At 42.7% G+C, this 25,074-nt stretch overlaps 1 protein-coding gene across 5 annotated transcripts in view; it reads right to left on the reverse strand.

Annotated features, from left to right (window-relative positions):
* DOCK1 (dedicator of cytokinesis 1) overlaps positions 1-25,074 on the reverse strand; it is a 1,428,876-nt gene that overhangs the window by 89,900 nt on the left and 1,313,902 nt on the right. For all 5 annotated transcript variants that reach the window (XM_029610025.1, XM_029610029.1, XM_029610028.1 and 2 more), the window contains one exon: positions 15,709-15,792. In XM_029610025.1, coding sequence (XP_029465885.1) covers positions 15,709-15,792 — 84 coding nt within the window. The remainder of the gene's footprint in view (positions 1-15,708; positions 15,793-25,074) is intronic.

A 25,074-nucleotide genomic window follows, 5' to 3' on the forward strand; every position in this document is an offset into this window, starting at 1 on the left:
CACTTACAGATCATATTATAATGGGTCTTGACAAAGGCTACTCCTTTTTATTAATCCTGTTAGACATCTCCGCGGCGTTTGACACCGTCAACCATTCCATTCTTCTGGATCGCCTAACAGACATTGGTATCTCAGGATCTGCCCACAGTTGGTTCAAATCTTTCCTCTATAATAGATCCTTCAAAGTTAAAATCAACAACAAAGAATCGCCATTAACAAAATCCAATCTAGGAGTACCACAAGGATCTTCCCTTTCCCCAACCCTTTTCAATATTTACCTCCTACCACTTTGCCAACTGCTATCCGACCTTAATTTAATTCATTATCTGTATGCAGACGATGTACAGATTCTTATTCCTATTACAGAATCTATTTCAAAAGCACTTTCCCACTGGAATAACTGCCTTTTATCTATCACTAACCTCCTCAATAGATTAAATCTGGTCTTTAATTCTTCAAAGACGGAGCTCTTCCTCATCTCTGCAAATGAAGAAAATACTCCCATACCATACCCTCACAACACATTCATCACTCATAAGCAGGTGAGAGATCTAGGAGTAATTCTGGATAATAGACTAAACCTTAAGAAAATGGTCAATACCACATCCAAAGACTGTTTTTACAGACTCCAGGTTCTGAAACGTCTCAAGCCACTTCTTTTTTTCAAAGATTTCAGAACAGTACTCCAGGCGTTGTTATTCTCCAAGATAGACTATTGCAGTGCCCTCCTCCTTGGCCTACCCAAATCGACCACTAAACCGCTTCAGATGATTCAAAACGCTGCAGCAAGATTACTGACTAACACCAGCCGAGGAAATCACATCTCTCCCATACTCAGAAACCTACATTGGCTACCAGTAAATTTTAGAATCCTTTATAAAGCAATCACCTTAATACATAAGTCCATCCATCATCAACTCCAACTCGACCTTGAAATCCCCTTCAAAATTCATTCCTCCAATAGGCCAATTAGAGATAATCATAAAGGTACTTTGAATTACCCCCCAACTAAAGCCTCACAACTTTCCTCGACCAAAGACCGAGCTTTTTCTATAGCAGGTCCATCTATTTGGAACAACATTCCTTCAAGCCTCCGACTAGAACCCTGTCTCATTACGTTCAGAAAAAAACTTAAGACGTGGCTATTCCACCAAGCCTTTGATGATCCTCCAGACAACCCTTAGTCTTCTTTTTCCTCACTTGGATTTAGAAGATTAAAGTCCTACAACCTTCAAACGAAGAACTCTGGCACTTACTGAGGAAAGCATCTTTTTGCTCTAATCCAAATTCCTTTTGGATTATGCTTCTTCTATTATTTTTGACCTTTATCTTCCTTCCAGCTCTTAAGCTTCCCAAGTTTTTACTCCTTGTTAAATGTAACTTTATCTTACTCTCTTCTCTTGTTAATTACTTTTATTTATTGCTTCTGTTATACCCTTGTTTTATGTAAACCGATCCGATATGGTTTAATTTACTATGAAGGTCGGTATAAAAAACTGTTAAATAAATAAATAAATAAATCCCGGACATAAAGCGCCATACCTCCTCCCAAGTGCTCCTCTCTGTCATTGCGATATAATTTGTACCCCGGTATAGCACTGTCCCATTGGTTATCCTCTTTCCACCATGTCTATTTTCTTTTCAGTCCAGTAATTATTTTTCTGTAACACAATAAATGCATGTTTCAATGTCTAAAAAAATAAAACAAAAAATGGTAATGGGAAAGCAACTTACTTGAGTAAACACGACTGCTGATTACTACTGGAGTAGTAAAATTTACGTCATTGCGTCATCACTTAACAAGTTTAAAAACTGACTTTCTAAACCCTATGAAGATGCCGAGTTTGTGATGGGTAACAATGCGCTTTTGAAGAATTCAGTAGTCGCGTTTACTCAAGTAAGTTGCTTTCCCATTACCATTTTTTGTTTTATTTTTTGAGACACTGAAACATGCATTTATTGCGTTACAGAAAAATAATTATGGGACTGAAAAGAAAAGAGAATATTTGTGGACTTTGAAACATCTTGATTCCAGTCCCTGAAGCAGCAGCTTTTGTGAAACATGGTACCGTGTTGGGCATGAATTTATTTCTATGACTAAGGGAAGTAGTGCAGTTTTTAAAAACAATTTTTTTGAAATGCTTAAAAAGTTGGACCTATGATTAAAATTGTACCCCTGTGAGCTATCAAAGGATAATGCTCTAAAAGATATCAACAGTTGGGGTTTATATGATAGTCATATACTTTTTTAGCATTCTTTTGAGGAGTCTTTTCCCCATTTTCTTCTCCATCAGTGGTCTCTGCAGCACCCTGTCCCTCCTCAGTTGGCATGCATGGGTAGCTCAGGGGACCCTAGTCACTCAGGACCAGGGGGGCACCTCCTCTAAGGCACTTCCTCAGCATCACTTATTGTCCAACAGGGGTCACTACTGTAGTGGCAAATATCTTCACCTTCTCTCCCTGGGTTTGGCTGCGCTATCTCCATTGCATGCCCAGTCCCAAATGACATCCACTGGATCACGTATCCGAGCCTTAAATCATCCGCACTGCAGCATACAGTGTTAGACCTATGCCAAGGGGTCAGCCCATTTTTAGTATTTTTTTTTTTTACATACCTATTTCTGGCCACTATATTCATACAAGGCCTGATTTTCAAAAGCATTTAAATGCTTAAAAATGGGTTTTACATGTAAGTTTTTATTTGAAAATTGCTACAATATATGCTATTAAATTGTCCATAGGATTTACTTGCGTACATGCATTTTACACAAGGAAATGGCTTTTGAAAATTGCCACAATAGTAGTTATATTAATACATGTGTAATTCTTTTTAAAAATTACCCCCTTAGAATATAAAAATCAGCAGCTGTTTGTGGACATGTTCTCAAAAGAGCTTGTATCCATGTGTATGCTTATCAACAGCCACAAGCGCTTAAAAAACAATGATAAATTCAGACCTTAAATAATCCATATCTTATTTATTACAACCTGACCCTGTGAGGAGCTAATACAAAGCACAACTGGTGCTCTGCAAATGACCTTGACTGACATTAGAGGAAAAGTTAGCACATGAATTAACTGAAATTGCTCTTTTAATGGCTATTTTTCCTTAATATGCATTCTGAAACTTAATAGCATTGTATACCTGTAAAGTATATTGTCAGTTTTTATTACATTCATCTGTAAAATCTGTTGCTAACATGCACTGCTGCTGCTGTATTTCACAAGATAAATGTCAGTACTCTGCAGCTGAATGGCTGTTAACCATTCTCACAGACAACTCTCTTCAACAGCGACATCACGGCTCTTTGGGAATTCTCAAAGGAGTCTTTTATATGGCAAGAAAAAGCTATAATCCATGTATATGCTTTCTTCCCTGTCTGTGTATACATGGGAGTGGAACAGGTGGGATAAACTGAAAACTCTTCTGGACCGGACTATGAAAGCTGAGAAAATGAAGAATCCTCAAACCAGTCTATGTGGATCAGTTTCAGCGGGTGCACAGTCTCAGATTCTCTGACTCCTCACATCCGTAACTCGATACCAAAGAAATTTTAGATGAACTTATTCTTAGAAACTGAGTATTGATTTGATTTTGTAGCAATATTTAGAAAGCAATCTCTTCACTATAATTTATTCAGCATGGTATGAGTCCCTAAGCAAATCAGACAGAGACTGTGCAAAAGCAATCTATAAAGAATAAAGGTACGCAGACACCTCATCGATCACAAAAATGCCAAGTTATTGAACTTTAGTCCTTAGTGAAATAACAACTTTTAACATGTTAACAAACAAAATTGTGATAGTACTACGGGAGGACGATAATTATTGAAAAAGTATGTACACTTTCAATAATTGATTTTTGAAAAATAACTATGAAATTATATTAAGTATACCAAGTGTTTGTTTCATACCAGAAGCAAATTGCTTTCTAAATATTTCTGTTGAATTCCATAGGTTGAATGTATTTATTTGTAATAGATTCTGATTAAATATGCTTTTCTGTAATCCTTGTTCTCCAAGATTTTCTTTGCATTTTCACTACGCTTATGACTAGGGTTAAAATACTGTAGACATATTAAATCAGTGTTATTAAATTTATTAAAATATATTTATTTGAGGTCCTTAATGGTACTACTGGTAAAGCATAAACACCATAGGTTGCTATCAAATTGATGAATTTTGTTGTAATATTTGTACAAGTGCCATTAAAATTCATTTTTAATATACTTATTAGGGGCAACGACATAATGCTGACAAGAAATTACTCTCCTGGGATCAAATTATTTTTCTCCATAGGACATGAAGTTCCTAAAATCCAATTTGCTGTAAAAGCTTACTGGAAAAATCAATACAATTTTTGCAGACCAAACTAGTTTTTGTACAGCAATAGTATCATGGCCAACTGAGGATTTCCGCATTTGCAAAACTTTCAGCTACTGCTGGATTTAAAACAGAAACCTTCAGAAGTTAAATTATCATGTTTGTTTCTAACACGATTGTCAAACTTTTGTCCACAGTATCTACTATGAATATTCATGAGAGGTATATGGATATCTTGTTCACAGTTACTTTACATATTTTGGTAATCCTGAAAACCATATTACTTTGTGGCGCTTGAGGATCTGAGTTCGCCAATCCTGACTGATAGCATTCAAAATTGAACATCCTTCTGCGATGGAGAAGGAACAGAGAAGGGCAACCAAAATGATAAAGGGGATGGAACAGCTCCCCTATGAGGAAAGGCTGAAGAGGTTAGGCTTGTTCAGCTTGGAGAAGAAACAGCTTAGGGGGGATATGATAGAGGTCTTTAAGATCATGAGAGGTCTTGAACGAGTAGATGTGAATTGGTTATTTACACTTTTGGATAATAGAAGTAGCACATTTAAAACTAATAGGAGAAAGTTCTTTTTCACTCAATGTACAATTATGCTCTGGAATTTGTGGCCAGAGGATGTGGTTAGTGCAGTTAGTGTAGCTGGGTTCAAAAAAGGTTTGGATAAATTCTTGGAGAAGTCCATTAACTGCTACTAATCAAGTTTACTTAGGGAATAGCCACTGCTATTAATTGCATCAGTAGCATGGGATTTTCTTGGTGTTTGGGTAATTGCAGGCTCTTGTGGCCTGGTTTGGCCTCTGTTGGAAACAGGATGCTGGGCTTGATGGACCCTTGGTCTGACCCAGCATGGCAATTTCTTATGTTCTTATGTGCTTAACAGAAAACAAATATTCTGAATTGTGGGACATGAAAGTTTTCTTGTACAGGCCAAAACGTTAAAGCTGCATTAAATTTGGAAGATTACTGCACATGACCTTCCAAATGTAGCTGCAGAATATTAGGTGGAGCCAGCAGATATTAACCACACTCTCTGCTTTGTCTTCAAATGTTTGAATAAAAGGCACCTGAATACCTCTCTCAACTTTTCTCCCCTTACACGCCCTGAAGAAAATTCTTGTTTGCTGAAATGGCTCTTCTTGCCTTTCCTCTGTTGATCGTTGCCAGATCGTCCTGCATGAGATGATTGTGTTATACACAACATGGATAAATCGGGTCTTCAGACCTTGGGTTTTCCTATGCTGGATACCAATGCTGAAATTCTGATTTAAATGTAAGATAATTGAATGCTTCTGTTCATTCAAATGTGTTGTAATCCACCTTAAGACCAACTTTGGGAAAAAGCTGCATCTCAAATGTTCATAAATAAATAATACACTAACATTCATCTAGATAGAAGATGTACAGCCAGAAAAGGTAAAAACAGGACCAAGAACCAAGAGTGTGTCTAGCCGAGAACTTCTACATTCCATACAACTAGAGCACACTCTGACAGTTTTGTGCACATTAAAATGGGCATTATCACCTGAATCACTAACCCAATGATATGTAAAGTGAGGTTACAACCTGCATATAATTTTTTTGCATTTTCCCTGCACAAAGTAGCCCAAAGTAATAGGGCTGGTTACTGCAGGAAAACATTTTGCATATCCTTCTTCCCAGATGCTAAACATGAGTACACTCGTTCCCATCCTCTGGATCCCATAATTAGTTCACCAAACTCAGCCTCCACTAGGGGTGTGCATTCGGTCCCTACGTATTGGCAATCGGCAATGGATGTGCCAATATTCGTTGTATTCGTGGGGGAAGTGAAACGTATCGCGATTCCCCACGGATACAACGAATTTTCACCGAATTATTCGGCCCCTGTGACATAGTGAGGGCAAAGGCTAGCGCTGGCGCCATTTTGAATGCTGGCAGCCTTTAGCCTTTGCCCTCCCTATGTCACCGACCGTCAGCCCCTGTGACATAGTGAGGGCAAAGGCTAGCGCCGGCGCCATTTTGAATACTGGCAATATGGCCCGAGTGCAGGAGGTTGCTCCCGGACCCCCGCTGGACTTTTGGCAAGTCTTGTGGGGGTCAGGAGGCCCCCCCAAGCTGGCCAAAAGTCCCTGGGGGTCCAGCGGGGGTCCGGGAGCAATCTCCTGCACTCGTGCCGTCGGGTGCCAGGAACCAAAATGGCGCCGATAGCCTTGCCCTTACTATGTCACAGGGGCTACCAACACCATTGGTCAGCCCCTGTCACATGGCAGGAGTACAAGATGGCGCCGATGGCCATGTGACAGGGGCTGACCAATGGCACCGGTAGCCCCTGTGACATGGTAGGGCTAAGGGCGCCATTTTGAACTGGTACAGAGGGTATGAGAGTGCTCCTGGACCCCCGCTGGACCACCAGGGAGTTTTGGTAAGTCTTGGGGTGGTCAGGAGGGTGGGGGGTTGTAGTAAATTTAATTTTAGCCGGGTAACGAATAGGATTATACGTATAACCGTATCGGGACGCCATACGGACGTATACAATGATTCTGCCACCCGACGAATACGTATCCCGAATGCAACGTATGGCACCCCTCTGCATGTCCCTAGCCTCCACAAACAGAAGGAAAAAATGTGTTTCACATGGGGGAATTCTGCGCTGTGATTTGTGCAGAATTCTCTCATAGAGAATTCTGCTAGAAGGAAGAAGCAACGGTATCAATGTTGGCTTACACAGGCTGGAAGACAAAGGATGCTGGGGCCACAGCTGCTGGCCTGCACAGGTCCAAAGAGAAAAAGGGTATAGTAGTGGTGGTTCATGCACATAAAGGTGAATTTTAAGACCTGCTCATGGGAGCACATGCACGCGTTTGCTGGCTCACCCACATGGATGTGGCGATTTTATAAATTACGCACATATATGGGTCAAGACTGGTGAGAAGGCATAGAAGAAAGGTGGGGTTTTTGCTGAATATGGGGCAAGGAAGATAACTGAGGGTGAGTGGTTAACGCCTGGAGAGGCAGAAAGAAATAATGCTGTGGAAAGTGTTAAGTAGGAAGAGAGCACAGAGTGAGAAAGCTGATGGTCTTGCTAGGGGGTGAGAGGAAAGAGAAATGGGAGCAAAGAGAGAAAAAGCTGACAGGGGGAAGAAAGACTTGGGAAAGGGACAAAGCTGGGGGATTGAATCGAAGGGGAGGGAGAGATCTAGCTTGGGGAGGGGTTCAGGGCACGAGAGGATCAAGCCTGGGGGAAGGAGAGGGATATTGCGACCGCTCTGCCTTACCACTTTTCTTCCCTTTTCCTCCTCCTTGGGCAAGATGGCTGCCTCCGGTGCCAAGTGCCTCGGCGTCTCCAGCTTAGCATGGGCGTTCCAGTCCGCCATGCTCACTTCCATGGCCTCCTAGGGCACGCGCGCACATCTCCTACACTTAAATACACGTCATGGCGGGAACCTCGGGGGCGTCCCCACCGCATGACGTCAATACCTCCAGGTATTTAAAGCCTCCGCTTTGCTACCACCTTTGAGTTAGCAAGGACATTGGTTTAAGCTACTCTTACCGCTCTAAGCTGCATGCTTAGATTATACTCCAAGGGCCTCGCTCCTTTCGAAGCTCAAGACACCTGCTTCTCGGGGGTCTCTCGCTTCCACCACCCTTCGGGGCCTCTACTAACTGAGACAACCACTCCTCGGGGGTCTCTCTCTCTTATTCTTTTCAGGATCTCTGGACTATCAGGTACTCGCTTCTCGAGGGCCTACCAGTCTATGTATCCTGTACCACGGTCCTTCGGTCCCACCATCTCACTACCAGGAAGACGCCTACATTCCTGTGAGTACCTCTACGATCCAGTGCTCCAACTCCACCCACCAGGCTCGGTGTTGCCCGCACCACGGGTCCCCACCTCTCTTGAACATCTGGGTGAGATTCTACATCTGAGACTGTTGAACGTATTGGCACCTCGCGGACCTCAGTGCCTTACCTTCCTGCTTCATACCATCTATCTACAGCAGTACAATAAAGCCTATTGCTGTGGTTCCCCACGGGTCCCCTCCCCGTGGGCGGAGTCATCTCCACAGCGACCAAGGGTCCACAATGCCACAAACACAACAAGGGGCTTGGTCTTATGATGGGAAAATTCTACTAAAATAATAAAAAATTGTGCATCTTTGAGTAATAACTTTTTTTCTGAATTGCATTATAAACGAATGATTACTGAAAGATAGTTTTATTTATTTATTTATTTATTTATTTATTTAGCATTTTTATATACCGACGTTCTCGATACAAATATCAAATCAGGTCGGTTTACATAAAACAAAACAATCGCGGTGAGGCGTTACAATAAACGGAGTTTCAGAACATGAGAATAAATATTAAATAAACAACAGTGACTCATCAAATGACGAGAATCTATATAGTAAATAACATGTAATAAAATAGATAATGGTGTAAATAACTAACTTGAAATAAAATAAATAATAAATAGAATAGTATAAAATATATATGTAAAGACAACAGTAACTCGTTATGATACGTGAAACATGTAGAGAATAACTAAGAATAAATGATGTGTTAATTTGGGATATACAGGTATCAGGGACCAAAGTTTATGTGCCTGGTTATGAGTAATGCATGGGCTAAAGAATTAATGCATCCACAAGTGGAACAATCAAACAGGTGGGCTGTCAAATAACGTGGATTCATGTGGAGATAACTAAAAATAAATGATGAGCTGAACAGTGACCAATGTTTATGAGTTTAGATATCAGTAATGCATGAGCTAAAGAATTAGTGCATCCACGCGGGAGGCTTTCCCTACAGGTGTGTTGTAAGTGGGTTGTCCAGATGAGGTGTAATCAGGCCTTGAAGAGGTGTGGGCGGTCGTGGAACTTGAGGTGTGGTCATGGAACTTGTAGTGAACTAATTTTACTCTTTTGCTCTTTGGCCCATGTCAGAGTGTTCCTGCGATTCTGGAAATGCTTGCTGGAAGAGCCACGTTTTTAAATTTTTCTTAAAAGTTATATGACAGGTTTCTTGGCGTAGATCCGGTGGTAATGAGTTCCAGAGGGTGGGCCCAGCTGAGGAAAGTGCTCGTTTAGATCGTGAAGTTTTGATCGGGGGAGCGTATAAGGAACCTTTGTAGTTGAATCTGATAGGTCTTTGTGATGTGTGAGGTCGGAGTTGCGAGTTTAGGTTTAGGTGTGCGGTGCCCGTAATATCCTTGTGGATCATTGATAATGTCTTGAATGTGATTCTGGCTTTTATGGGTAGCCAGTGCAGACTGTAGAGAATAGGTGTTATGTGGGCTCTTTTATTTGTGTTGGTGAGTAACCTCGCGGCAGCGTTCTGCACCATCTGTAAGGGTTTTGTAGCTGTGATCGGTAGACCTAACAGGAGCGAGTTGCAGTAGTCTAATTTGGATAGAATTATAGACTGCACTACTAGACGGAAGTCACTGAAGTGGAGGAGAGGTTTCAGATTTTTGAGTACTTGAAGTTTAAAATAACATTCTTTTGTTGTATTGGAGACGAAGGATTTAAGGTTGAATTGATTGTCGAGACGCAACCCTAAGTCTCTGACGGAAGGGGAGTGGTTAATGGATGATTTTGTGAATTGAGATGCGCTTTGGGAGTTGATGAGAGTATGGTTTTTTTCGTCAGGTGAGATGATGAGGATTTCTGTTTTATTTGAGTTGAGTATGAGGTTCAGGCTGGATAACAGAGTGTTGATGGATTGTAAGCAATTGTTCCAATGTGCCCATGTTTTTTGTAGTGATTCTGTGATAGGGAGGAGTATCTGAATGTCATCAGCGAAAATATAATGCTTTAGCTTAAGGTTGGAGAGTAGGTGGCAGAGTGGGAGGAGTTTTGATGAATTTTAAAATATAATGGCAGAAATTCAAATTTTTTGTGCAGAATTTCCCTGGGAGTAAATTCTATCTTCTGCCAGCATTGTTCACAAAATGACCAAGCTAGAGCTATCCTGCTTCCTTTGCTACTGGGAAGGGACTAGGTGAATAGGCATGGCTCTGGTTACCTGACAAAAAACAAAAGGGAACAGCAAAGTGAATAGATCAGGGGTTCTGGAGGATGGGAGGGTTGGATATTGTGGAATGTTAGGTGGTCTGGAGGTAGGAGAGTGGGTTTTGCGCAAAGTTTGAGATGCTGGTCCAGGAGGTGAAAAAGGGCCAGTGAGCCAAATCAGCATGACAGCCCTTTTATGCCACCTAAAGGCCCAATTTTTAAAAGCTGACGCGTGCAAAAACCGAGAAATACACGCCAAAGTCTGGCTTCTGCAAAAAGGGGCGAACCGGGGGCGGGGTGTGGGTGGGGTGTGGGAGGGGCATGGGTGGACTGAGACAGTGCCATTAGGCGCTGTCCCGTTGAAGTGCACTCCGCCATCCGGCTGGCCTGCGCAACCAACTACTAATCCGGAGAGCAGGTAACTATAAAAAAAACAACAAAAAACCCCAGGGGTTTTAGGGCTCAGGGAGGCAGGTTAGCTAGGGGGTTTAGGAACCGGGGAAAGGCCCTATCACATCACCACGCATTTGCTACAAAATTTGGCCCCCTCATGTGCACGAGTCGGCACTTGCGCGGGAAGCGGATTTTATAACATGCTCGTGTTGGCGAATGCATATTATAAAATTGGCACGTCCATGCGCGCAGGTTTAAAAATTTACTTTTAAAGAGGTAGTGAACATTTTGAATATATTAATGTGTAAAATGAGCCAAGGTTGATGTTGCTTGGGAATGTTTTATTGTTTTGGTTTTATATCTGTGTTGTCTTGTTTTACATTGTATTTTTGTTTTAATATGATATCCACTGGGAGCAAGTTTTTTGGACTAGTGTGTTTGAAATGCTCATAAATAAGTAAATAAATAGTTGGCTGGCTTACAATATCAAAATGTTTGCTTTAAGAAAGAGGAAGAGGAAAGATGGATTTGGTGAGCTTGTTTAGAAATAGCTGCACTGTCCTGATGAAAGGAGTAAAACTCTTAAAGCCAGTCACACATCAATGTAGCTCAACAAGAAGGTGTCACTGACAACCTCGTTTGCCAACCTTTTTATTTCTGTGTAGGTTTTTCTAGAAATAAAAGTTACTATAAAGAACTATTATTTTTTAGATGGGAAACCATGACCTTAAGGTCAATGGTATTACATTTTCACCTTTTCTAGGCAATAATTTTATCACTACTAAAAAATATTCTATTAGTAAACCGTATTTAAATTTAGTAATCAGAGATCTCAAGACTATATTATTTATTTATTTTTATTTTTGGTTTTTTATATACCAGAGGTTCCTGTATACAATACATATCACTCCGGTTCACAGGTAACAGAGCTAACTATCGCCGGGATGGCGGTTTACATGGAACATAACTATAGAATGATTACTGCAGAAAATGCAACTGCAGGTTTTCAAGATATCTCATTTATCATATACATGAAATATAGAAAATGTACTGCATAGCATATTTCTTACGTTAACTACAACATATGTTATAGGCACTCCTGAGTGTTAGTATAATATACCATACATTGCACCGACTCCTGATAGATAAAAGAATAATTAGGCATACTTTAATCTCAAGAAATATAAAATGGATTTAAATTAAAATGTTTTAATAAAACAATTAGACATAGAAAGATCAAAATTGAAAAGGGATTTAAATTTCCTGCGCTGCTGACCGGAAAAATTATACCTTGGTAACTTTTTAACTGGGTAAAATTTAGCCATACAAAAAGAGGCAGAGGAGGGGAGAAGTTGCCTAAATTTAGCCAGGTAGTGCTGATATTCAGTGCTATCTGGATAAGTTTAGCAGGGTAAATCTAGACAAGGAAATCATGGTCCTAAAGTTATCCAGATAAGTTTAGGTGAGCATTAATCAGCAGTAGATTTATTCTCGTAAGTCTCTCTGAATATCCTGGCTAAAGTGATCCGAGCTACTTTAGTTGGCTACCTTTCTGCTTACCGCACCATTCAGTATACACCTCAACATGATTAATGTTACGTTTAGAACATGTTGAACTATCCCTTTTCAACCAAATCGTTTTTTGGCTGGCAATTTCCTCCTGCCCTTTTGTACTTCCAGCTCAATTGGAACCAGGGATGTGAGATGGTGCCATAATGCTTCTTTCACAACTACATGGAGATTTTTCCCCTATTTCATATCCTACATCCCCCCCCAAACAAAACCTACTCTGATTATTGCACTAACAGACCTGAGCAAGGGATCATGCATCTAGACTACTTCTTTCCAATCATGGGCCCTGAATCTGCTAACTAAGGGGGTCATTCTCTAACGCTATCGCATGTGAAAAGAGCGGAGTTGGCCCCGGAAGAGGAGGAGTCGGGGCGGCACCGGGGCTGACACTGCGGACACATCGTTGGCATCGAAAGGTAAGATTCCTTATCGCTGCCAGTTTTCATGTAGTTATTTGGCGCGAAAGCCAGCAACGATCGCACCAAGGAGGTGTGATCGCTGCCGGCTATCGCAGGACCACCCACCACTTCGCCCCCCCCTGCCCCCCGTTACCACCGGATTCTCTAAGGTCGTAGACCTTAGAGAATCCAGGCCTAAATGTCACCTTTAAGCAATGCACTGAATATGAATTTCTCCAATTCTATTGTATAAAATTATTGTAGAAAAAGGAGGAAAAGTCCTCAGAGATGGCCTGCCACGCCTTCAATGAGCCAACTTAAACAGCCATATCATCTAAACATAGGTTAGAAAAATCTTCTCACTTCCCTTTAATTAATATGTTTTGTTTTTATATTAAATCCTTTTGTGTTCCAAAAATCACAATATAGTCTTATGTGAAAATCACTTAGGGGTAGATTTTAAAACTGTTGGGTTTGAGGCATAGTGTGGACTCTTATTCGCAATGGTGATGACTCCTTCCATGGGGAGGGGCCCCATGGGGAACCATAGCGATAGGCTAGACTCAGAGAGCAGACACTGGAGATGGAAAGCTTTATTGTACTGCTGTAGATAGATGGTAATTGTGCAGGAAGAAATGGCACTGAAGTCCAGCAAGGTGCCAAAACGTTCAGACAGCCTCAGATGGAGACGTCTCACCCAGATGTACAAGGTTGGTAGTGTTCCGCAGAGCGGGATAAGCCGAACCTGGTGGGTGGAAAGGGAGAGCTGGATCATAGAGGTACTCATGGAAGAGTAGTGCAGGAATCCTCCTGGTTGATAGTGAAGGTGGGACCCAAGGTCCATGGTGCAGGATACTCTGAGCTGGATAGGCCCTCGAGGAGCGAGTACCTGGAAGTGTAGATGATCCTGAAAAGAGAAGAGAGACCCCCGAGGAGCGGTTGTCTAATTAATAGTAGAAACCCCGAAGGGTAGTTGGAAGTGAGAGGCCCCCGAGGAGTGGGTGCCCAGAGCTTCTTCAGGAGCGAGATACCCCGGAGGGTAGTGAGGTGTCTAAGTGTGCAGCTTAGAAGCGGTCAGAGTAGCTAAACCGAAGTCCTTGCTAACTCGTTTGTTAGGAGCAGAGCGGAGGCTTAAATACCTGGAGATATTGATGTCATGCGGTGGGGATGCCCCCGAGGTTCCTGCCATGACGTGTAGATAAGCGTAGGCAGCGTGCCTTCCCGTGGCGGGAAGGAGCATGGCAGATGGGGACGACCATGCTGAGTTGGAGACGCCGAGGGTTTCAGCACTCGGCACCGGAGGCAGCCATCTTACTCATGGAGGAGGAGAAGAAAGGCAAAAAAAGAAGTGAGGCAGAGTGGTCGCAGCTGTCTGCGACCGACGGATGCAACAAAAACATTGCGCGCACTACCCGGCATGTGCACATGGATGCGCTGGCACATGCATGTTATAAAATGCTGGGTCAGTGCGCGGAAGGGTGGTAGAGATGTGTAAATACGCATGGCGACGCATCAGGGCCTTCCCCAGTTCCCTCCCAGTCCGCTCCAAATAAGGAGCGGATTGGAAGGGAACTTCCCAACTCCTTAGCCTGACCTCCCTCCCCCTCCCCCTCCCCCTATCCTAAATTCCCCCAAATTCATTGTCCTACCTTTTGCTCCTACTTCTGACCAGGGTGCCGGCGCACGATCCCCTGGCACAGCGACAAATGGCCGCTGTTCCGGGCACCTCTAGCCCCGCCCCTGGACCGCCCTGCCCCCCCAGACCACCCCTTTCGCTTACCCCGGGACATACACGCATCCCGGGGGTTTACTCGCATGGCCGGGTCCTTTGAAAATTGGCCCGGCGCGCGTAAGGCCCGGGTTTCACATGCGTGTTTTAAAATCTGGCCCTTATTGTTTTTCTTGACCATCTTATCAATGTGATGGCACAACCTTAACAAGAAAGCCCATTTATTAAGTTCTTGTCAATTAAAATAATCTTTTATAACATACCTTTAAATTCACTTACTGCAATATTTTCTTTACAAAACTCAAATCCATAGCTGAACCTGGAGCACCACCTTTGTTCAAAAAACGCTCATATATGTGCAGTAGAGTCAGTATTTGGAAAAAATCTTTCAATTATTTCTCAATTATTTAATTTCTAATTAGATTTCAATAAAAAACACATTCCATTCAATTACTGAATATATGCTGATTGGTTCTAGACTTTTCAGACAAAAAAAATCCACCTCTGTTCCAATTTCAACAATGCCTTCTCTCTTTCTCCCCCTCTCGAGTCAAGAAAAGCAAAGATAAGTGATTTTCACGTAAAACTATATTGTGAATTTTGGAACATGAAAAGGATCTAATATAAAATATAAAAATAAAAACAAAACATTTTTTTCATTAAAACGAAAGGGTGGTGAGAAGGTTTTTCTGCCCTATGATTGGCTGAATCGGCTACTTAAGTTGGCTTATTGAAGCCATGGCAGACCATTTCTGAGGTCTTTTCCCTTCTTCAATTTAAATGGAGAAATTCCTGTTTTTACCTCACACCATTTGCCTTTTTTTGTTTTTGGTATATACACCCTTAAGCAATGATCATAACTGCCGTTCCACAGGGGTCTACCTCCACCGCATCCCTAGCTGGCCTGGGAAGGGGAAGACCTTCCAACCGGGGATCCTACTGCATGGCATGCACAGCCCTGCCCCACTGAGCCACCAGGCTGATCCCTTATTAAAACAAATGTATTGGTCACCATTACAATTTATTTTCTTATCTTCACATTGCTGAGAAATGACTGTGAAAAGAAAATGGGTTAATCATGTTAGTCACTTGTGGGATTATCAAATGACAAACTATGTCACACTTGAAAAGATGAACTTTAGCTCTTGTTCTAAGGCAGTCTGAATGCCATATAAATGTATACTCTAGGGTGAACAGTTTGATGGCTGAATTTTGTCAGAACTGGCAGCATGTTATATCTATATGCCACTCGACCCTTGCAAAATTTGAATAAGACAATTTTACCTGCCATGCTATCAAGTCCTTTAGTTTTTCAATCTTTTCATGGTCTTCTGGGTTTTTTTGCATGTACTTTTCAGTGAAGAAAGCCTAACAAAGAGAAAAAAAAATACCATTTGCTTAGAAAATGAGAAAAATACAGTGCTGAAAATCTGAAGACCACTCAAAAACATTTAAATATTCTTTTCTAATTATCAGTTTATTAATTCCTATACAGTCTGTACCCAGGGTAAAGTACAGGTCACAGAAACATGAGATCATGGCTACTCCTCCATCAGGACTTGACTTATCTATCTGTTGAGTCAAGTACAGCTGGCCATTGAAATCAAGCTAACTTTTTACCATCAAATATAATACCATACAGGTGGACTTAGAACATTAATTAGATGACCACTGCTTCATCCAGAGTCCTCTGTAAGCTGTAATGTCTTTTGCCATGGTTTTGGCTGATAAGGAGACAACATAATTGGCTGCATCTACCACATATCTAGCTGAACTATTTAACATGTTAATCAGAGCAGAATGAATAGTACTTTCCACAGCACATTTGTCTAATTCAAGTTCCAGTTTCTGAACCCAATAAATCATTGCTCTAGAAATTAATGCAGAAAAGACTGCCAACTGCAAAATCATACCACTTAACTCATATTAGAGGTGTCCACAGGAAACAGTGTATTCATTTTTTTGTTTCGTTTCATTTTTACATTTCTTTTTATTTTCTGCATAGATATGATTTTGTATTCATAAAACTTTATGCATATAAAGTAACAAAATGAAAAAAAACCAAACCAAAACAAATTCACATTTCTAACTCACATGCCCCCACAAGAGATTTGTTTATGCAATGATCTACAAACCTTTTAATGCAGAGTTCCCTTCTATGGGAATTATTTTGAAAATACTAGAAATAGCAGCATCTACAATAGGAGCCTTAGACCATTTATCTATTTATCATTACATTAAGTTTTATAGTTTTAGCCAATGTTTTAGATATATCATGCTTACAGTCAGGATGTACAAGTCATTATTTACTATTTCCTCATTAGCTCTGTGGATAGGAAGATGTGTTTCCCTTTTCTGTTGAATAACTAACAAAGGTTCTACTAAGGATGTTAATTTGATATCTTAAAATTCAAGATTTAATGCCAAGGGGATTTGGTTGAGCAAAATATTAATATTAAAATCAACATGCCCAGATTTTTATAAGAGAGTTTGAAAGTTCTGAAACTTTTCTGGCAGAAACACCAGCATGTACATGCAGGATGATTTGTCATAGATTCTAGAGAAAAAGAACTGTCTCTGTGCTGTCTTTTATTAGAAATTTTATTAGAAATTTAATTAGAAATTATTAGAAATTAGAAACTACCTCCCATTGTAAAAATGTTAATTTAATGTAAATATCTTTATCTAATGTTATCCTCTCCCTTTCTTCTCTACTCCCAGTTCTAGTACCTTGTTATTTGTAACTGCTTCCTCCTCACTAATAGGTTACTCATTTGTCCTTTGTACACCCCTGTTCTATGTAAACCGGCATGATGTGATTGTATCATGAATGCCGGAATATAAAAATTTTAAATAAATAAAATAAATAAATTAAAAAAGCAGATGTTCCTCTCTAAGAAGAATGTGGTCATTTATAGAAACATAGAAACATAGAAATGACGGCAGAAGAAGACCAAATGGCCCATCCAGTCTGCCCAGCAAGCTTCCCTCATTTCTTCTCCCATACTTATCTGTTTCTCTTAGCTCTTGGTTCTAATTCCCTTCCACCCCCGCCATTAATGTAGAGAGCGGTGGAGGAGCTGCATCCAAGTGAAATATCTAGCTTGATTAGTTAGAGTTAGTAGGAGTAGTAACCGCCGCAATAAGCAAGCTACACCCATGCTTATTTGTTTTTACCCAGATTATGTTATACAGCCCTTATTGGTTGTTTATCTTCTCCCCTGCTGTTGAAGCAGAGAGCTATGCTGGATATGCATCGAAAGTGAAGTATCAGGCACATTTGGTTTGGGGTAGTAACCGCCGTGACAAGCCAGCTACTCCCCGCTTTGTGAGTGTGAATCCTTTTTTCTTCTCCCCTGCCGTTGAAGTTATGCTGGATATGCGTGAAGTATCAGTTTTTCTTTTCCCCTGCCGTTGAAGCAGAGAGCTATGCTGGAAATTCGTGATGTATCAGTCTTTCTCCGATGCCGTTGAAGTAGAGAGCCATGCTGGATATGCGTCGAGAGTGAAGTATCAGGTACATTTGGTTTGGGGTAGTAACCGCCGTAACAAGCCAGCTACTCCCCGCTTTGTGAGTGCGAACCCTTTTTTCTTCTCCCCTGCCGTTTAAGCAGAGAGCTCTGCTGGATGTGTGAAGTAACAGTTTTTCTTTTCCCCTGCTGTTGAAGCAGAGAACTATGCTGGATATGCATTGAAAGTGAAGTATAAGAATGGAGTGATCAAGCTAGTTGAAAGGCATCAGGAATAGAGGAAGGTGGAGGTAGTAATCTGGATATTTGGTTTGGGGTAGTAACCGCCGTAACAAGCCAGCTACTCCCGTCATTGTGAGTGCAAATCCTTTTTTCCACATTTCCTCATGCTGTTGAATCTTAGAGTGATGTTGGAGTCACAGTAACCATGTGTATGTTTATTGACTAAGGGTATTGTCTCCAGGCAGTAGCCATCATTCTGGCGAGTCACCCACTCTTCATTGGCGGCCTCTTGACTTTATGGATCCACAGTGTTTATCCCACGCCCCTTTGAAGTCCTTCACAGTTCTGGTCTTCACCACTTCCTCCGGAAGGGCATTCCAGGCATCCACCACCCTCTCCGTGAAGAAATACTTCCTGACATTGGTTCTGAATCTTCCTCCCTGGAGCTTCAAATCGTGACCCCTGGTTCTGCTGATTTTTTTCTTATGGTAAAGGTTTGTCGTTGCCTTTGGATCATTAAAACCTTTCAAGTATCTGAAAGTCTGTATCATATCGCCTCTGCTCCTCCTTTCCTCCAGGGTGTACATATTTAGATTCTTCAATCTCTCCTCGTACGTCATGCGATGAAGATCCTCCACCTTCCTGGTCGCCCTTCTCTGTACCGCTTCCATCTTGTCTTTGTCTTTTTGTAGATACGGTCTCCAGAACTGAACACAGTACTCCAGGTGAGGCCTCACCAAGGACCTGTACAAGGGAATAATCACTTCCCTTTTCTTACTCGATATTCCTCTCTCTATGCAGCCCAGCATTCTTCTGGCTTTTGCTATCGCCTTGTCGCATTGTTTCGCAGACTTCATATCATTAGACACTATCACCCCAAGGTCCCTCTCCTGCTCCGTGCACGTCAGCCTTTCCCCCCCCATCGAATACAGTTCATTCGGATTTCCGCTCCCCATATGCATGACTTTGCACTTCTTGGCATTGAATCTCAGCTGCCATATCTTCGACCACTCTTCCAGTTTCCTTAGATCCCGTCTCATTCTCTCCACTCCTTCCGGCGTGTCCACTCTGTTGCAGATCTTAGTGTCATCCGCAAAAAGACAAACCTTACCTTCTATCCCGTCCGCAATGTCGCTCACAAAGATATTGAACAGGACCGGTCCCAACACCGATCCTTGCGGTTACACCGCTTAAAACCGCTCTCTCTTCAGAGAAGGTTCCGTTTACCATCACACATTGTCTTCTGTCCGTCAACCAATTTGCAATCCAGGTCACCACCTTGTCACTCACTCCCAAGCTTCTCGTTTTATTCACCAGTCTCCTGTGCGGAACCGTATCAAAAGCTTTGCTGAAATCCAAGTATATGACATCGAGCGCTCTTCCTTGGTCCAATTCCTTGGTTACCCAGTCAAAAAAGTCAATCAGATTTGTCTGACAGGATCTTCCCCTGGCTTTTAGCAATTATTTAAATTTTGCAACTCAATGAAAGCAGGGTCGAAAGCAGAAGAGCAGAGGGTAAAGAGGAGGACATTTATCTGCTGAAATGGTTCTGGTAAATCATTCCCCATTCTTATATAACTAGAAGATTCCTCAGGATTCGAGTGTCTGTGTGAAGCCTTTCTGTACATCAAAGGTAGTATTATACTCCAGATTCAGAAGTCTGCAGGCCAGTAGCACATTTGGAACATTGGTGGTTCTTTGAAAATGATTTCCCCTTAACTGCTATAATGAATTTAGGGACAGTAATTTTCAAATATGCATGTATATCAGCAGATAAATGAAGAGATGCATGGAGGGAAAATTATGCATGTATTTGTTAAAGTGTGCAGGTCCCACCACACAGTTTATAAAACACTGCATACCTCCACTCCAAAAATATGCACATTTTTGTAATGTAGGGAGAGCATATTTTCTACACTTAACTTAGAAACATGCATGCATATATTTTCGGCATGAAATAATTGTAACATGTGCATGTAATTACTGCAATTTATATGCAGAAGCAGGCATTTTATAAAATATGAGCACAGCTTGCTTATGAAAATACTTAGAGGTGCATGTACTCATTATCACCAGTTGGCCAACACCTTCACCAGTTCACCAAAACCATCAATACTTCATCCTGACCTCTCCTACCATGTAACTCAGACCTCCCACTCAAAAACTGCACATAAGAAACAAATGTGATTTAAATTCTGTGACTCAATTAGCAGATGTAAAATAATATGTACAAGTTTAGTAATATATGCATATATCACTTACAAAATACTTGTGCATGAACTTCAGATCCCTATCCATAAACAGGGTCTTTTTTCCCCTTTAACATTTACATGTGACTCTGCTAGTACGTGCCTATTTTAGACTTTTGCAAATGACTACTTTTACGTGTACACGCTATTTACAAGCATAATTTCCAATTTTATGTGCTGAGACATTTTGAAAATTACCCTCTATTGTAATAAGAGAGTATCATGTTTAAAATGTCCTTTCCCCAGTAGCAGCTGTTCTTGTGAAATGTTAAGCCCTGAGTGAGGACTATGAGGCTGAAGCACAAACAATCTGCCTCCTCAGGGTACACCATAGTTTCAGGAGATCTACAACTGCATACATAGAAACATGACAGCAGAAAAAGACTATATGGCCTGTCTAGTCTACCAGTCCACACCAACCACTCAGCTCTACAACCCCTACCACTCCTTCAGAAATCCCTTGTACTTAAGCCATGTTTGGGATCTTCTTGCTCATTGAGGTCCCATACAGATCTATCTCAAATGTTCTCCATTTCCTGTTGCATGGGAGTATAGGAGCCAGCTATCAGACATGTGGTTTTTAACGTCTCTCCCCCATTAGAGATGGCCTAGTTCCACACCTTCACAGTCTTCCATCACAGAAGTAGCCATCCTGTTCCTCCATTTGTTCACACATACCATGACTACCTGATTGTCTGATTTTATTAGGGCAATTTTGCTGGCCACCCAATCCATGAAAACTTTAAAAATGTTCATTATAGTCTAAAGCTCTCAAAAATGTATGTGATAGTATTTATCCTGAATGGACCAAGGAACTTAAGTTTGAAGTCTCTGTGTATGAACTTCCCATCATGTTACCAGAATAATTTGGTGAGGAGAAATTTGGAAAGGTAATCTTTTGGCTAAATTGGTATGAAAGCACTACCAAGACAGTCTATGAGTTATCCTGTGACACAAATGTGCTTCTTTATTTCCTGAGTGATTTGATTTCCCAGAGTCTTTAAGGTCCATTGGACTTATCTAATATAGTGATGTACCATGGGGGTAACAAGAACTATTGATACCATATGACCTAACATTCTCAACATGTCCCAGGCAGATTTCTGCTGACTGAGAAATTGTCTTCACTGTGAACATTAGTTATGTGAACCTGTCACAGTGTGTAATGGACCCTCTGGGTTCATTATCATTAGTGTTCTTAGTTACCTCCTTTAGCTAGGGACAGGTGATTAGAGAGTTCTGAAACTGTAGGGAGGTGCCATTCGGTACAGCCCCTCCCTTTGAGGTTGTTGGGATGGCTGTCCCCCTGTGTGATGCAATAAAAACAGCTCTCTATTGAGAGACTGCAGGCAATGCTTTTGGTTTTCAGTACAGGTGGCAGTGTAGGAGAGATATCCTGTGCTGGTTTTTCAAGCCTACTTGGAGCTCATAGGGCAAACCGTAAGCAAGGTTGGGAGGCTGCACCTTCCAGTCCACTAACTGGCTGGTTGGGCACCTCTGGGTTGTTTTCAGTATTAGTATTTTTCTTTGTAGGAGACCTTTTGAGGCCCCTGGGTGTCACCTGGGTTCAGGGCATGGGGGTGCCCTGAGAAAGGAAAACCTGCCCCTCTGTACTCTCAGCAAGGAAGAGGTATGGTGGTGACCAGATACAAGGACACTCCAGTGTTATCTTCGTTTTGGGACAAAGATTTTGTTAAGCAAAAGAACAGGGAGGAAGATTTTTCTGCCCATATTCCTGGCCTACATATGAACATCAAGAGCTGTATTGTTCCTGAGAGGATCCTTCCCATCAGAGATCACAGAAAGAGAGAAAGAGAACTGTAAACATCAACTAACTGTGAGTAAGATCCAGTTAAGACCTTTGAGGATACCCACTGGAGTCTTCAGCCCTAGAGGGGAGAGGATTTGGACTCTCTGGGGTAGATTTTAAAAGAAGCGCGATCAGCCTACTTTTGCTTGCGCATCAGACTCAAGCAAAAGTACGCTGGATTTTAGTAGATACGCGCGGAGCCGCGCGTATCCACTAAAATCCTGGATCGGCGCGCGCAAGGCTATCGATTTTGTATAGCCTGCGCGCGCCGAGCCGCACTGCCTCCCCCCGTTCCCTCCAAGGCCGCTCCGAAATCGGAGCGGCCTCGGAGGGAACTTTCCTTTGCCCTCCCCTCACCTTACCCTCCCTTCCCCTACCTAACCCACCCACCCGGCCCTGTCTACACCCCCCCCTTACCTTTGTCGGGGGATTTACGCCTCCCGGAGGGAGACGTAAATCCCCGCGCGCCAGCGGGCCTGCTGCGCGCCGGGCCGCGACCTGGGGGCGGGTACGGAGGGCGCGGCCATGCCCCCGGGCCGTAGCCACGCCCCCGTACCCGCCCCCAAAACGCTGCCGACACGCCCCCGGAACGCCGCGACGACCGGGCCCGCCCCCCGACACGCCCCCCTCCGAGAACCCCGGGACTTACGCGAGTCCCGGGGCTCTGCGCGCGCCGGGAGGCCTATGTAAAATAGGCTTCCCGGCGCGCAGGGCCCTGCTCGCGTAAATCCGCCCGGTTTTGGGCGGATTTACGCGAGCAGGGCTCTGAAAATCCGCCCCTCTGTTAAGAAACTGTGTTTTTGCACATTTTACCAGATTGAAGAGGATTTTCCTGTCCCAACAAAAAATACCCTATCTACTTCTACTCCCTGGAAAGTGAGGGCCTCTCAGTTCTGGTAACAGAGATTCCTGCAGAGATTGAGGGAAAGAGACTGTATTCTGAGAATTACTGTTGTGCTGAGGACTTTGTTATTTGTGCCATTACTCCATCTAATTATCCATCAGTAAAGACAATTTTTGGACACTAATTCAAAGACTCTGGTGTTTTATTGGCATTTACAGCACTCACAGTGTGTTGCAGTCTCCACCGCTTCCCCTCTACCCGCTCTGCACGGCGCTTACCTACAGTGCTGGAAACGCCGCTCCCGCGGCTCTGCCGACCATTCAGGGCGTCCGCCATTACCGGCTCATCTCCCTGCCGCCGCGCGTGAGGACGCGCACTATGGACGCACAGCCGCCGGAAGTCTGGCCACGCCCCAAGCCCGATTTAACCGGCGTTCGGTTACCATCTCATTGCCTTGCAACGAGGAGTAGCTACTGGATAGTAGTTCTAAGTTGTGCTTCTCTTGTTCCACGTTCCTGTTCTGACCTCAGCCTGTTCCTGACTCTGCTTCTGCTTGCCGCCTGCCATTGACCTCAGCCTGTTCCTGACTTCGCTTCTGCTTGCCGCCTGCCATTGACTTCAGTCTGTTCCTGACTCCGCTTCTGCTCGCCGACGGCCTCCGTCCCTGCTCGTGCCTGATTCCGCTCCAGCCATCTGCCGGCCTGACTTGGGTTCGTCTCCGTTCCTGCTCACAGCTTGCTTCAGTTCTCAGCACGCTACAGACTCCGTTCCTGCTCACAGCTTGCTTCAGTTCTCAGCATGCTACAGACTCCGTTCCTGCTCACGGATTGCTTCAGCGTGCTTCAATGCTCGGCACGCTAGAGACTCTGTATCTGCTCACCATCTGCTCCAGCACCGCTGGACCCAACTAGGCCACAGCCTACCGGACTTCCTTACCCTTCTCTCTGCCCAGGCCTCTTCTACTATAGAGACTTACACTGTGCTCCTAAGTCCCAAGGTTCTAGGACCCTACGGGCTCCTCCTGGGGGGTTCCTGGTTCCCGGGTGAAGATCTCTGCCTGTGGCTCCGCCTCCAGACCTGCCCTATCTTGGGGTAGTTCGGCCCAAGGGTTCACACCTGGTCTGCAGCTTCACAGACTGCAACACAGTGGGAAAATTTAGTGTACCTCCCCAAGAAATGAGTATTATAGTACCCCTTTCACTCTGGGCCCTGAAAGATGAATCTTTTCCCGCACCAACACAAAGAGATTGTGTAAAAGAGCTAGCCAGGAGTGGCTCTAGCCCTGAACAGACATTAAATCTTTTACGGCCCCATCATTGTTAGGACTCCACCCGGAGATGGGTTATAAGTACCTTAAAGAATTCCATCAGAAATGAGTCCAGTTTGGACTTTGGGTTATTAATGAAGAACTCTAGTAACTCTAACACTTAGATGGTGGTGTGCATGAATTTGCTTGTCCCTGCCTGAGATGTATTCTTGACCAATCAATTGTATGAGTAGGGAAATACATGAATTCCAGCACGGAAATGCTGTAACAATTGTCAAACATTTCATAAATACACACTGAGTCAAAGCAACAGGTAATAAGCATTATTGGAGGTGATAGCACTTTACTATGAATCTGAAATACTTTCTGTGACTAGGATAAATATTTATATGGGTATATGCATTCTTGAGATCAACAGAACATAACTAACCTTCTTTGTTTAAAAGGGAAATAATGGGACCTGGGGAAATCATCATGGACTTTTCTTTCAGGAAAATTTTGTTAAAGGTCCTTAGGTCTAGGACGGGATGGAATCGTTCAGTTTGTCCTTGGCATCTGAAAATACTTGGAGTAGAATCCCCACATTCTCTCTTGCAGTGGAGCAGACTCAACTGATTTGGTCTGTAAGAAAGGGGGCGGGGAGGCTTCATTTATAATAATGCCGGATGCGGGCATGATATAACGATACCTTTTACCGGCAATTTGGGAGGATCTTCCATAAACATAATCTGTAATCCTCTTTTACAATTTGGAGAACCCAACTGTCTGATGTTTTTTGTAAATCCTCA

This window comes from Rhinatrema bivittatum, chromosome 7 (genome assembly GCF_901001135.1).
Source record: "Rhinatrema bivittatum chromosome 7, aRhiBiv1.1, whole genome shotgun sequence".
Classification (NCBI taxonomy): domain Eukaryota; kingdom Metazoa; phylum Chordata; class Amphibia; order Gymnophiona; family Rhinatrematidae; genus Rhinatrema; species Rhinatrema bivittatum.